At 45.9% G+C, this 14,083-nt stretch overlaps 1 protein-coding gene across 6 annotated transcripts in view; it reads left to right on the forward strand.

Moving 5' to 3' along the window:
- Positions 1 to 1,477: 1,477 nt before the first annotated feature.
- Positions 1,478 to 14,083, forward strand: part of LOC132399562 (GON-4-like protein) — a 122,102-nt gene continuing 109,496 nt past the window's right edge. For 4 of the 6 annotated variants that reach the window (XM_059980057.1, XM_059980059.1, XM_059980061.1 and 1 more), the window contains exons 1-3: positions 1,478 to 1,603; positions 4,627 to 4,738; positions 12,819 to 13,123. In XM_059980057.1, coding sequence (XP_059836040.1) covers positions 12,844 to 13,123 — 280 coding nt within the window. In that variant the 5' untranslated portion in view covers positions 1,478 to 1,603; positions 4,627 to 4,738; positions 12,819 to 12,843. The remainder of the gene's footprint in view (positions 1,604 to 4,626; positions 4,739 to 12,818; positions 13,124 to 14,083) is intronic. The other 2 variants (XM_059980060.1, XM_059980058.1) reach the window with 2 other exon arrangements.

Genomic DNA, 14,083 nt, shown 5'->3' on the forward strand with positions numbered 1-14,083 from the left:
TTCTTGCACAGCAGGTGCCGTACCTAAACCTGATGAATCTGTACAAATTGGCAAGGGTCAAGGGTCAAACTTCCCAAGCCTCCTGAGGAAGACCATAAAACACACGGCAGACTCCGGCCATTCAGCCCTCCGAGAATGTGCCACCATTCCGTCATGGCTGGCAGGTGCAATATTACCATTTATTTCAAAAGGGAATAGGACATAAAAGTAAGGAGATGCCTTTCTGAGACGCTGGTCAGGCCGCACTTGGAGTATTGAGTACAGTTGTGGGCCCATACCTCAGAAAGGATGTGTTGTCATTGGAGAGGACCCGGAGGAGGTTCACGTGGATGATTCTGTAATGAAGGGGTTAACATATGAGGAGTGCTTGGCAGTTTTGGGCCCATACTCACTGGAATTTAGAAGAATGTGGGGGGGATCTCATTGAAACCTACCAAATGTTTAAAGGACTAGATAGGGTGGATGTGGAGAGGATGTTTCCTATGGTGGGGGTATCCAGAACTAAAGGGCACAGCCTCAAAATTGAGGGTTAACCCTTTAGAACAGAAGTAAGGAGCAAGTTTTTTTTAGGCGGAGAGTAGTGAATCTGTGCAACGTTCTGCCACGGACTGCAGTGGAGGCCAAGTCAGAAGTTGATTATTTCCTTATCAGTCAGGGCATCAAAGGATATGGTGAGAAGGCCGGTCTGTGGGGTTGAGTGGGATCTGGGATCAGCCATGATGAAATGGTGGAGCAGAGTTCATGGTTAGAATGGCCCAATTCCACTGTTATGTCCCTCAACCCTATTCTCCTGCATTCTCCCCATAACCCTTGGCACCCTTACCAATGAAGAACGTATCAAACTCAGCTTTGAATATACCCAATAATTTAGCCTCCACCATCTGGAGCAATTAATTCTACAGACGCATCACACTCGGGCAAAAAAAAAATTCCTCCTCAGCACTCTTCCTTGTATTCTGAATCTGTGCCTAGACTCTCCCACTATTGGAAACATCCTCTTCACCTCCACTCTATTTAGGCCTTTCAATATTCGATAGGTTTCAATAAGATTCCGCCTCATTGTTCTAAGCTCTGGTGAGTACAGGGCCCAGAGCCATCAAATGTCCTCATACGGTAACTCTTTCATTTGAAGTAGTTGTTGAGCGGTGTTCGGCTGTGGCGCCTATGTGTGGACCTCCCTGTCAGTTAACTGAAACGCTGCTCTGTCAACACTGCGCTGTAGCTGGTCAGTGCAAACTATGAGAGCAACACTACTTGCTATTCTAGAAGCAGATTCCTCTCCACCCGAGGGTATTGCCTTAGAGCAGAGACAATACATTGCTTAAAATGCAACTAATTGCAATGATTTTATCGGGCTGGAGAAAACGAACGATGCATTTTGCGATTTGAACGTCTGTGTTTGCTTTCAACAGTTGACGGAATGTCAAGGGCTGGGGTTTATGTTAAAATCACTGAGGAGCAACAAAGCGATCGACAGGAAGCGGACCCGGAACTTCTGTTCGGGACTCGAGTTGCAGCCGGGAGGTTCGTCCGGCGCAGAGGTACCGGCGGAAACGGGGCGGCAGTAATTGAGGAAACGGGCGGGAGATGTGGGGCTGCAAAGGTAATGGGATGGGGGGGGGGGTGAGGGAAATGGGATGGGGGGGTGAGGGAAATGGGAGGGGGAAGGGAGGAGGGAAATGGGAGGGAGAAGGGAGGAGGGAAATGGGAGGGAGAAGGGAGGAGGGAAATGGGAGGGAGAAGAAGAGAGGAGAGAATGTGGGAGGTGGGAGGGTGGAGTGAGTGGGGGAAAGGGAGGGAGGGAGGGAGGGAGGGAGGGAAAAGGACAATGAGGGGGGTGTTTGGGGAAGGAAATTGGGGAGAAAAGGGAGGGAGGAGGGAGTGCAGGGGTGTGAGGACTGAGGGAGGAAATAGAATGGTATGGAGATGGGTGGGGGGGGGGTGTGTCCTTAATTTAATAGAAAAGTAGCAGAAATTCCTCTCCACTCAGGATTCTCCAGACCTCATTCAAGAGCCTTCCCACCCTTGAGATTCCCTCCACTCTACATAATTCACCCCCCCCACCCAGACTGTCACCCCAACAGCTCTTTCCTTTTATCCTCGCTCCCCCACATCTCTATCTCCGCTCCTACCCATACACCCTCCCCTGAGATCCTGGGCTGTGTTACCAGACAAGTGTGTTCCAGCACTGTGGATTGTGTGGCGAGAATGGGAAACGGGGCTGTCTCTTCAGATCGGAGAAGGTTACGGGGACATTTAACTAACGTTTTCAAAATTGTGAGGCGTTTTGGTGGGGTGAATATGGAAAAATGAGCTGTTTGTTCAATTGCTATGGAAGGCAAATACAATCTTGGTATTCATTTCGAGAGGACTAGAGTATAACTGACAGGCTGAAACGCTGACGCTTTGTAATAAGATAACTGACTAATGTAAAGGGGCATAAATTATCCTTGGGTGTCTAGGGGTACTACACAAAAATCTCTATTGACCATTTATATTTTTGTTTAATTAGATCTGTACTTGATTTTGGCTGTGTGACTTATGGATCAAATTTAAAATGGTTGGATGTGATACAAGCACAGATGTTAAAACTGTTATGGTGCAGTAAAGCCCTGTTTCGGCTTTACTAGTTGAAATGGGACAATTACCCTTACAGTTGTGGAGGATGAAGTTGTTGTTAACATACTGGGTTAACTTGAGGGGGCAGAGGAATGATCACCCTCCGTTAAAAGTGTGTTGGAAAACTGTTGGGAACATCACAACAGAAGTACAAAAAAGCTGGATGAACTCAGCAGGTCGGGCGGCATCCATTGAAAGGTGCAGTCAACGTTTCAGGCCAAGACCCTTCGTCAGGACTGAAGGAGGGGGCAGGGATGCTGCCCGACCTGCTGAGTTCATCCAGCTTTTTTGTATGTCTTGATTTGACCACAGCCTCTGCAGTGCACTTTGTGTTCACAACAGGAGTGTTTTTAGTTTGGGTGGCTGGGTTCTCATCACGCTGGGAGTATGGGTTTACTGTCTCTTTCTCAGTAACCTCACCGTGATATTTTCCAATAGCTTTAGTTGATTTTAGGTTGCATGATTTAACAAAGTCCAAGGATTCTGATATGCCTGAGAGTCTGTTGGTTCATTGATATGTTAAAGAAAATTATTGAGACATGTTGATGGATCAAAAGATAATTTAACAGGGAATGTTGGTATGGCAGTTTTTATGCTTGAATTACTGGCAACAATAAAGAAACATCTTACTGACTATTTATCAGTGTATACTGCAGAGCTGGTTGCCATCATTTTGGGCTTACAGTGTGTGGAGGAAATTTGGCCTTACAAAGTTGTAATTTGTTCAGATTCTTTTCCAGTTTTGACTAGTCTTAAAACGGGTCGTTCTAGCAGTAGGTCAGATTCACTGCTGGAAGTTCATCAAACTTCATTTCATATTCAAGGTATTGGTCTACATGTCTCTAGCTATGGGTCCCTGCACATAGAGTTGTCGAGGGGAATGAGCGGGTTGATTGTTCGGCCAAAAAGGCTGTTGAAAGTTCATCTGTGGATATAGATCTTCCACTGAGCGAATCAGAAGCGAAGGAGTTAGTGGGGCTAAGAATTAGGGGATTCTGGCAAGACTTGTGGGAAAACGGGCATAAGGAGAGACACCTTTGCAGATGGATTGATGGGAGAAGGGAAGGAAATATATTGACTTGATTTAGAATTGGGCATCCTGTGCTTAATTATTCCTTACATCTTGTTGGAAAACATCACAATGGGGTGCAGGTGTTGTCATCGTTATGAAACAGTTGAACATATTCTTTTACAATGTGAAGCATACAAGGTTGAGAGAAAGCAAATGCAGGCTGCACTACCAGCTTTGGGGATTGACAGTTTTCAGTTAGCAACTTTACAAAGTTAAGGAAGTGACTTTAATTCACAGTATGCCTTTCAATATTTACAATCTATGGGGCTTTTGAGTAATTTAGTTTTCATTTGATAAAGAACTAGTAAGGGTTTTATTTCCCAACTCTCTACATCACACTCCAGCAGTGATGCACCTTTAAGTTGGACTGCCAACTGCCATTAAAAGTCAGAAGAAGTAGAGGCTTTGTAAGGTGTTGATAAAACTGCATTTGGAGTACTGTGACCAGTTTTGGGCCTCTTAAGAATGTGCTGGCATTGGAGAGGGTCCAGAGGAGGTTCATGAGAATGATCTTGGGAATGAAAGGGGTAAAGTATGAGTGTTTAATAGCTCTGGGCCTGTACTCGACAGAGAAGATTGAGGGTGGAATTTGATTGAAACCTATTGAATATTGAAAGGCCTAGATAGAGTGGATGTGGAGGGGATGCTTGCTATAGTGGGAGTCCAAGACCAGAGGGCACAGCCTCAGAATAGTAGGATGACTTTTCACAACTGAGATGAGGAGGAATTTCTTTTGCCAGAGGATGGCAAATCTGTGGTTCATTGCTCCACCGACGGCTGTGTATATCTAAAGCGGAGATTTATAAGTTCTTGATTAGTGAGGGCATCAAAGGTTGTGGGGAGAAGGCAGGAGAATGGGGTCAAGAGAGAAAGTAAATCAGCTATGATGGAATGGTGGAGCAGCCTCAATAGGCCTAATTCTGTCCCTATTATAGTTTTAGCAGAAGACAATCAAGGCAAGAAGACTTAAAAGGGTGTGCCTTTGACTCTGAATGGCAGTAATTGGAAACGGACCTGGGAGAATACTGGAAGACAAGTTACTTACAGGTAATTGTAGTGGAAATTGCAAGGTTCCAGCAAAGGGCAAGCACAGGCACAATGGATCAAATGGACTCCTCACTGATCTTGGTGTGTAAAACAAGGAGGGGTGACCTTATTTCAAGCATGTAAGGGGACTTGACAGTAAATGTTGAGATGTTTCCACTGGTGGGGTTGTCACAACAAGAGGACATTTCAAACTGAGGCATGGAGAACTTTCTCCTCTCAGACCTGAGGGGCAACTCTTTCCACCCTCGGTATACAGTACAAGAGGTGGTAAATAAGCAACAATGGAAAGAGAGTTGGAGTTGTACACGGACAGGATGGGGGTGTGGGCAAGTAAGATCAACTGAGTTAGGCTCAAGAGGTTCTGCAGATGCTGGAAATCTGAGCAACACTCACACAAAATGCTGGAGCAACTCAGCAGGCCAGAGCATCTATGGAGCAGAATAAATAGTCGACATTTTGGGCCGAGACCTTTTATGAGGACTCTCAGCCTGAAACGTTGACTGTTTATTCCCCTCTTTAGATGCTGCCCGACCTGCTGAGTTCCTCCAGCATTTTGTGTGTGTTGCTCCATTAAACATCATAAGAGAAGAGATAAAGCCTCTACTTCTGTGGAAGGTTGCACAGATTTGGCATGTCATCTAAAGCTTTGACAAACTCCTATAGATGCACAGTGGAGATTGTCCTGACTGATTGCATCACTGCCTGGTATGGAGACACCAGCTCTCAGAAACGGGAAACCCACCAAACAGTCGTGTGTACAGCCCAGTCCGTCACAGGTGTTACGAACCCTGTAACTGGGTCACGTACCAGCAAAGATAGAGAGGACCATTGAAGTCTGATTTTACTATTTTTAAAAGTCTTTATTCATAAAGGGGCACAAAAATAAGATTAATACAGACATTCAGATAAAATACATCGTCAATACTCAATCTAAAAACGCGGGTATAATAATAATCATCAATTAAGCAATAGCTCTATCATTTGTCTAGGGCAGGGGTCAGCAACCTTTACCACTGAAAGAGCCACTTGGACCCGTTTCCCACAGAAAAGAAAACACTGGGAGCCGCAAAACCCGTTTGACATTTAAAATGAAATAACACTGCATACAACGTTTTGTTTTGCCTTTATGCTATGTATAAATAAACTATAATGTGTTGCATTTATGAAATTGATGAACTCCTGCAGAGAAAACGAAATTACATTTCTGCATGCAACAAAAACATTTTGAACTCCGAAAAAAAGACGTTGGGTTGAAGGTTACTTTTAAGTAAAATACTCAACGTCTATTTGAGTCCTTCTTGTATTTATGAAAAACGCCAAACTTAAATTTGCCGCCAGCAGCAAACCAAAAATAACGTCAGCCAGCTGTCAACCTGAAAAATAAAAGGACTATTTCACTGAACAATGAAAACATATGAATATACGTAAAATAATACGCAATTAAAATATTTATCATACTTCTTCAGGTTGACTCACACCTGACAATGCAGTCGTATTCAGTAGGGATGGATCGATGCTTAGGGGAGTGACCGGGAAGGATAATGTGTTTTTTTCCTCTCTGAACTCACAGAAGCGTTTCCCAAACGATGTTTGCATTGCGATGATTGCAGAATGTAAATACTCCGAATTTATCATGTCGTGACATTGTTTGAACTCTCTCAAATTGGGCAAGTGAGACAATGTGCCTTTCTGTAAATCTCTGGCAAGCAACGTCAACTTGCGCTCGAATGCAAAACATCCTCCAACATGTGCAGGGCTGTACGTCCTTTCCCCTGAAGAGCTGTGTTCAGCGTGTTCAGGTGCGCTGTCATGTCTACCATGAAGTGTAGCTTTTCCAGCCACTCTGGCTGTTCCAGCTCAGGAAAGTTGAGCCCTTTGCTGCCCAGGAAAGTTTTCACTTCTTCCAGACGCGCGACAAAGCGTTTCAGCACCTCCCCTCTGGACAGCCAGCGATAAAAACACGTTGTAGCGGTTGCTACACGCAGTCAGTAAACTGCAGTCAAAGATAGCTTTATTCGAACTAAACAGCCTTGCTTTTAAGCCTCCCTCAACCCGCCCCCCATGGGCGCGGATGCTGCAAAAGACACGTACTCACAAACCCCCGTAGGCTATCTCCCTTAGCCTGAACGCTGGCTAATTGTGAGCCGGTTCGGATGTGTCAGGAAATGCGTCGCCACAACGTCTTATTTAGATTGTACAAGATCACCATAATCTTCAAATTTAGATTTACATTTCAAAAACTAACAAACTAACATAAAATACATATTAATTAAATACTGACCATGTAGCGGTGTGCTACACGCAGCGCTAAAATTACGACACGGAGTCGGTAACTGCAGTCGAAGGAAAAAAACTTTATTCGAAATCTTCAGCCTCACTTTTAAGCCTCCCTCAACCTGCCCCCGCCCCCCCCCCCCATGGCGCAGAGGCTCCAAAGCTCTGTGCTCGCAAACCCCCGTAGGCTATCTTATTGTGAGTCGGTTCGGATGTGCCAGGAAAAGGGTCGCCACAACCAATTATTTCCCAAAGCAACAGGGAGCCGCAGCACAGACGTAAAAGAACCACATGTGGCTCCGGAGCCGCGGGTTGCCGACCCCCGGTCTAGGGGATATTGTATCGTCCGATGGAAAGATAGAAGTCACTGTCCTTTCAAGCTGCAGCTATTTGGGTTTAAGAGAGACGGTTTTAAACTTGCCCGGGACTTTTATGAGGCCAATCCGTTGAGTCGGGGGGAGTTGGTTCCCCGTTGTTAGTTCCAAGTCGTTCTCCGTGGTACCAGCCACCAGCCCCCAGGCAAGGGAGCCGAACGCATGTGGCTTCCTTCAAATGGCTTCCCGCTATTGTGGGATCGCTAGCGTTTCTTCTGGTGCGTCTGAGGGGCTGTCCCTACAGCCTCCCCTTTTATCTTAACTCGCCGGGTAGTAGATGTCAATCAGGTTGGGGTGATGCAATCTCTCTCTCAACCAGCCCACTTTGCCCGAGGTAGCATAGTCCCCAATCCACAAACGTTGTCTCCAGGAGACAATGGCCATGTCTCTCTCTCTCTCATTTCCTGGGTCCTCTGACTCAACCCAATAATGCTCTTGCGATTCTCACAAAGGAGGGGGCTACCCCGCACCCTTTGGCCCCTCAGAGCTGTGGTGCATTCATAACACCCCCTTTCTTCAAAGCGTTTTCACCAGCGGTGAAACGAAGTAGTACAGAGCCTTACAGGGTTTTAGAAGCTAACACAATACAAAAGTTTTTTTTTCTACAGAGTAATACAGTGATACATTCAATTCAGCATCCAAACGGTTAATGATTACAGTGGCATTTCCTTTAATATTTTAACTTCTTGTACCTTACTAAAGTCTTGTAGCATCAGACTTCAACTTAATAACCACTTATTTTTTTTTAGCAACAAAACTAAGGAGTTGTGATCGTAGCTTATGTGCATCTACAAAAGTTTGTGAATACTAATCGTTTCGGTCGTTTTCACTTAACAGGCAGGCTTCCAGGGGGGTTGTCTTTATTATTCACAGGCTTTGGCAAATACAGCCTGCTTTGCTATTTAAAATGGCATCCCCATTAACCGTCGCCTGTTTTCTGGTGAGTTCCCACGTGGGGAACTTGAGTAATCTGGTGAGGTAAACTCCCGCCCGCCTTTTTCATAGGGGTTATTTTATCAACACCGTGTCCCAAACTTAGACCATTTCCACCCAATTCTTTAATTTTACACAGGTGGCTAGCCCTCTCGTCAGGACCCTTCAGGCTATTGGTTTTTAATTTGAACTCTTCATTCAAGCAGCATTTCGAATTCGGCCTCTTCACACCACATCCTGGCATAACAATAGAGTGGGGGGCCCCGCTAACTCCCGGCTTACTCTGTAGGTGATCTGCCGGTTTAAAATTTCTTCATTCGACTTGGGAACTACAGACTTTCCGTTCCCTTCAATAATAATTCTTATCTCCCCATTCTTAAATTCTGCAGTAACTTTGAACACACCTTCGAGCACAAACGCCTGGTTTCCCGTCTGGCTACCCGCGTAACCAGATCCAAGTTTGGATTTACAAGCCCGATTCACTGGCTCCCCAATTTGGTTTCAAATCTCGCGACGAGAACCCCAATTGTTGTTACGAACCCCGTAACTGGGTCACTTACCAGCAAAGATAGAGAAGCCCGTTGAAGTCTGGTGGTACTATTTTTAAAAGTCTTTATTTATAAAGGGGCACAAAAATAAGATTAATAAAGACATTCAGATAAAATACGTCGTCAATACTCAATCTAAAAACGCGAGTATAATAATAATCATCAATTAAGCAATAGTTCTATCGTTTGTCTAGGGCAGGGGTCGGCAACCCTTACCACTTAAAGAGCCATTTGGACCCGTTTCCCATAGAAAAGAAAACACTGGGAGCCACAAAACCCGTTTGACATTTAAAATGAAATAACACTGCATACAATGTTTTTTTTTGCCTTTTAAGTAAAATACTCAATGTTTATCATGAAGTGTAGCTTTTCCAGCCACTCTGGCTGTTCCAGCTCAGGAAAGGTGAGCCCTTTGCTCCCCAGGAAAGTTTTCACTTCTTCCAGACACGCAACAAAGCGTTTCAGCACCTCCCCTCTGGACAGCCACCGGACTTTGTTGTGCAGTAGGAGATCAGAATATGCGCTTTCCAGCTCATCCAGTAACAAACGGAATTGACGGTGATTAAAACTTTTTGCCATTATTTTATTGACAATCTGAATCACAACATCCATTACTTCTGTGCATTCCGGAGGAAATGTTTGAGCGCACAGTGCCTCTTGGTGCAAGATGCAGTGAAAAGTCAGCAGCTTTCTGTCCAGCGACTTCTGCAGTAAAGCCACAAATCTCTTGTGCGCTCCTGTCATACTTGGTGCCCCATCAGTAGCTACTGACACCAGGTGGGTGGTCTTTATTCCTTTGGCTCTTAAACAATTCAAGACAGCCTCACAGATGTCCTCCCCCCGTGTTTGGCCTTTTAGAGGTATCAACTCAATCAGTTCTTCCTGTGGCCCGGCAGAGTTTACATACCGGCAGAACAGCATTATTTGTTCAATATCACCTTTGTCTTTAGACTCGTCACAGGCAATCGAGTAAGCCACAGCTGAATTGATGTCTTTAATTTTCTGTCTTGTGATGTCTTCTGCCATTTTTATGGTTCTGTCTTTGACAGTTTTTGCAGAGAGGGGCATATCCCTGATTTTCTGCACAATTTCACTCTTGTATTTAAAGTCCGTGAATAGATGTTCTGAAATCTTAATGAAAGATTCTTTTATATATTCACCATCTGTAAACTGCTTCCCGTGCCTGACTATTTCCTGAGTGGCAACAAAACTAGCATATGTAGTTGATTTTACAGACTTCATCCACTTCTTGAAATGATTTTTGCTCAGATCAACCTTCCGCATCAGTTCCGAAATGGCTTTTTTTCTCTCATCTCCATCCGGTTATTTTTGAGCAAAGGCTGCGTGTTTATTCTGGAAATGTCTTGCGACATTTGACTTTTTGTTGTTTGCTAGTTTCCCATTGCATATTAAGCATACCGGTAAACCAGTGTCGTCAGCAGTGAAAGCAAATGAATCTGCCCACGTATCATTAAATGTTCTGTTTTCTTCAGTCACTTTTCTTTTTTTAGAATTCTCCATAGTTGGCCTACCTTGGATCGAAAAATTAAAGAAATCGCGCACTGGTGGGTGTCAGGCATTGGCAGTGGTGACGTATATTCATAGCGACAAAAAACACGTTTTATTTAGATTGTACAAGATCACCATAATCTTCAAATTTAGAATTACATTTCAAAAATTAACAAACTAACATAAAATATATATTAATTAAATACTCATCATTTATTTACCAAAGCCACAGGGAGCCGCAGCACAGAGATGAAAGAGTCGCATGCGGCTCCGGAGCCGCGGGTTGCCGACCCCTGGTCTAGGGGATATTGTATCATCCGATGGAAAGATAAAAGTCACTGTCCTTTCAAGCTGCAGCTATTTGGGTTTAAGAGAGACGGTTTTAAACTTGCCCGGGACTTTTATGAGGCCAATCCATTGCGTCGGGGGAGTTAGTTCCCTGTTGTTAGTTCCAAGTCGTTTTCCGTGGTACCAGCCACCAGCCCCCAGGCAAGGGAGCCGAACGCATGTGGCTTCCTTCAAATGGCTTCCCGCTATTGTGGGATCGCTAGCGTTTCTTCTGGTGCGTCTGAGGGGCTGTCCCTACAGCCTCCCCTTTTATCTTAACTCACCAGGTAGTAGATATCAATCAGGATGGGGTGATGCAATCTCTCTCTCAACCAGCCCACTTTGCCCAAGGTAGCATAGTCCCCAATCCACAAACGTTGTCTCCAGGAGACAATGGCCATGTCTCTCTCTCTCTCATTTCCTGGGTCCTCTGACTCAACCCAATAATGCTCTTGTGATTCTCACAAAGGAGGGGGCTACCCCGCACCCTTCGGCCCCTCAGAGCTGTGGTGCATTCATAACACAGGCAAAGCCCTTCACACCATTGAGCACATCAACAAGGAGCACTGCCATGAGAAATCAGCGTCCATCATCAAGCACCCTCCTCCCTCCGCTCCCTACCTTCCAGGCCATGCTCTCTTCTCGTGGTGTCCATCGGGCCGGAGGTACAGGAGCCTCGGGTCCCACACCAGCAGGATCAGGAACAGTGAATACCCCTCAATGACCAGGCTCCTGTGGATAACTTCACTCACCTCGGCTCTGGACTGATTCCACAGCCAATGGACTCACTTTCAGGGATTTGTACCTGGGGATACGAATGGACAATAAACTGGACTGGTCAAAGAACACAGGCTGTCTACAAGAAGGGTCAGAGCCGTCTCTATTTCCTGAGGAGACTGAGGTCCTTTAATATCTGATGGACGATGCTGAGGATGTTCTACGAGGCTGTGGTGACCAGTGCTATCATGTTTGCTGTTGTGTGCTGGGGCAGCAGGCTGAGGGTAACAGACACCAACAGAATCAACAGACTCATTCATAAGGCCAGTGATGTTGTGGGCGTGGAACTGGACTCTCTGCCGGTGGTGTCTGAAAAGAGGATGCTGTCCAAGTTGCATGCCATCTTGGACAATGTCTCGCATCCACTCCATAATGTACTGGTTGGGCACAGGAGTACATTCAGCCAGAGACTCATTCCACCGAGATGTAACACTGAGCGTCATAGGAAGTCATTCCTTCCTGTGGCCATCAAACTTTACAACTCCTCCCTCGGAGTGTCAGACGCCCTGAGCCAATAGGCTCGTCCTGGACTTATTTCCACGGCATGATTAACTTATTATTATTTAATTATTTATGGTTTTATATTGCTATATTTCTTCACTATTCTTGGTTGGTGCGGCTGTAATGAAACCCAATTTCCTTCGTGATCAATAAAATCTGTCTGTCTGTACAACTTGTCTCAGTATTATTTATTTATTGTTTATTTGCACGGTTTGTCTTCTTCTGCACTTTGTGTGTCGGTCTGTGCATAGTTTCTAAAGATTGCTTAATGACATTTCCAGTACAGAAGTATAAAGGAGACTGAAATAATTGTGACTCCAGGTCCAGTGTAGCACAAAGAAGCACACTTAAGATAAAGAACACAATAATTAAAAAAACAGAATAAATATAAATACCTACAGTAGCTTCTAATCACAGGCCGTTTGCATGTATATAAAGTGACATGAGGTGCAGGAGTGTGTGTACATAAGGTGACTGACAGAAGATGATAAAGTGGGGGGGGGATTCCATTGTATTTCTTGTACTGTGAACACCTGCAAGAAAATGAATCTCAAGATAGTAAATGGTGGTATTTTGATAACGTACTTTGAAGATAGGCTGAATGGCCTTTATCCCTACCATATGGCTCCAATGTCTGGAATCTTCTGTCCCCCAGGGGATAGGTCTATTCTAAGCTGGAATAGATAAATAATTTACAGATTGAGGAATTTGAGGGCCCCGGGGAGCTGGTGCAGAAGAGTAGCTGGAAGTCGGTGTAGATTCGGTGACGAGGCAGGACTGAACAGTTGCCTCATGATGTCCACCTTATCCTCATCGCGACGTGCTTTCTCTCCGCAGACTAGCCCGGGGGGAGCAGTGGGAGATGCTGCCGGCCGAGAAGAGGAGGGCGGACTCTGCGCCCCCTTCTCCGCAGAGGGCAAAGGCCATCCGGACGGACGAGCAGACGAGCCCGGTGTCTGACCCCGGCGGGGTGGACCACCCTGCAGCCGCGCCGTCCGTGGCCCCCTGCCACCGAGAGGATGGAGAAGAGGAGGAGGAGGAGGCGTCAGTGCGGCCGGCAGAGGCCGGCCAGTGTGCCGGAGGTGAGCGGCAGCTGGCGGAGCTGACATCCCCAGAGGGCAGTGAAGCCCACAGACAGGCAGGTGAGGATTGGTCAGGAGGGTACATAGTGTGCCCTGGGCGCTCCATGGCACTGGAGTAATACGATTTCCGTTGCCATGTCAGACGGTTTTTTGTGGTGAGCAGGATCCTATCCTCAGTCGCCCAGTGGCGAGGGAGTGAACCATTGACATTCTCCCTGCCATAGTAGAGGAGACCCTGGATAAGGATGTCACTGAAAGATAGGAACACTGCACTGATGCCTATAGATGCTGCCTGGCCTGCTGCATTTTGTGTGTGTTGCTTGAATTTCCAGCATCTGCAGATTTCCTCGTGTTCACATTCCTCTTTGCCACCCCTCCCATGGAGCTAGCCACCTGCCCAATGGGAGCTGTGGGAAGAGGGCATGGCCTGATGGTGCGAATGTTTGACGATGGACTGAGGCAGCACCTCCAGTAGATACGATCGATGGTGGGGGGAATGTTGCTCACGGTGCTTCGGGCAGAGTCCACTGCTCTCCGAAGCTTTTTACATTCCTGTGCATTCAAATTGATACAACGGGCCAGTGCATCTGTTGAAGAGCATTCAGTGACAAGCTGAACCTCCCTGACAGGAATCATTGCAGAAAAAGATCTGCAGGAAAACAGGCCGTTTAGCCCATCTAGTGTACTACTGACCTCGATGCCAATCTAAGCAAGTCCTACTTGCCTGTGTTTGGCTCGTATCCCTCTTTACCTGGGGTCCGTTATTTAATGGTGTTGGTTCATGGCATATGTGGGAACCCCTGCTCTAAACCTTCCCTCTCCACGTACCTGACCAAGTGATTTTTAAATGGTACTGTACTTGGCTTGAACACTTCCCCTGGCAGCTCAGTTGATATACCGATCACCCTCAGACCACCAGATACCTGTCGGGCTCTTCAGAAATCTCTCCCTTTTCATCACAAACCTGTGCTTTCTATTTTTTGATTCCCAGACCTGAGGAAAAGGACTGAACATTCGCCC

This window comes from Hypanus sabinus, chromosome 9 (assembly GCF_030144855.1).
Source record: "Hypanus sabinus isolate sHypSab1 chromosome 9, sHypSab1.hap1, whole genome shotgun sequence".
In the NCBI taxonomy this organism is placed as follows: domain Eukaryota; kingdom Metazoa; phylum Chordata; class Chondrichthyes; order Myliobatiformes; family Dasyatidae; genus Hypanus; species Hypanus sabinus.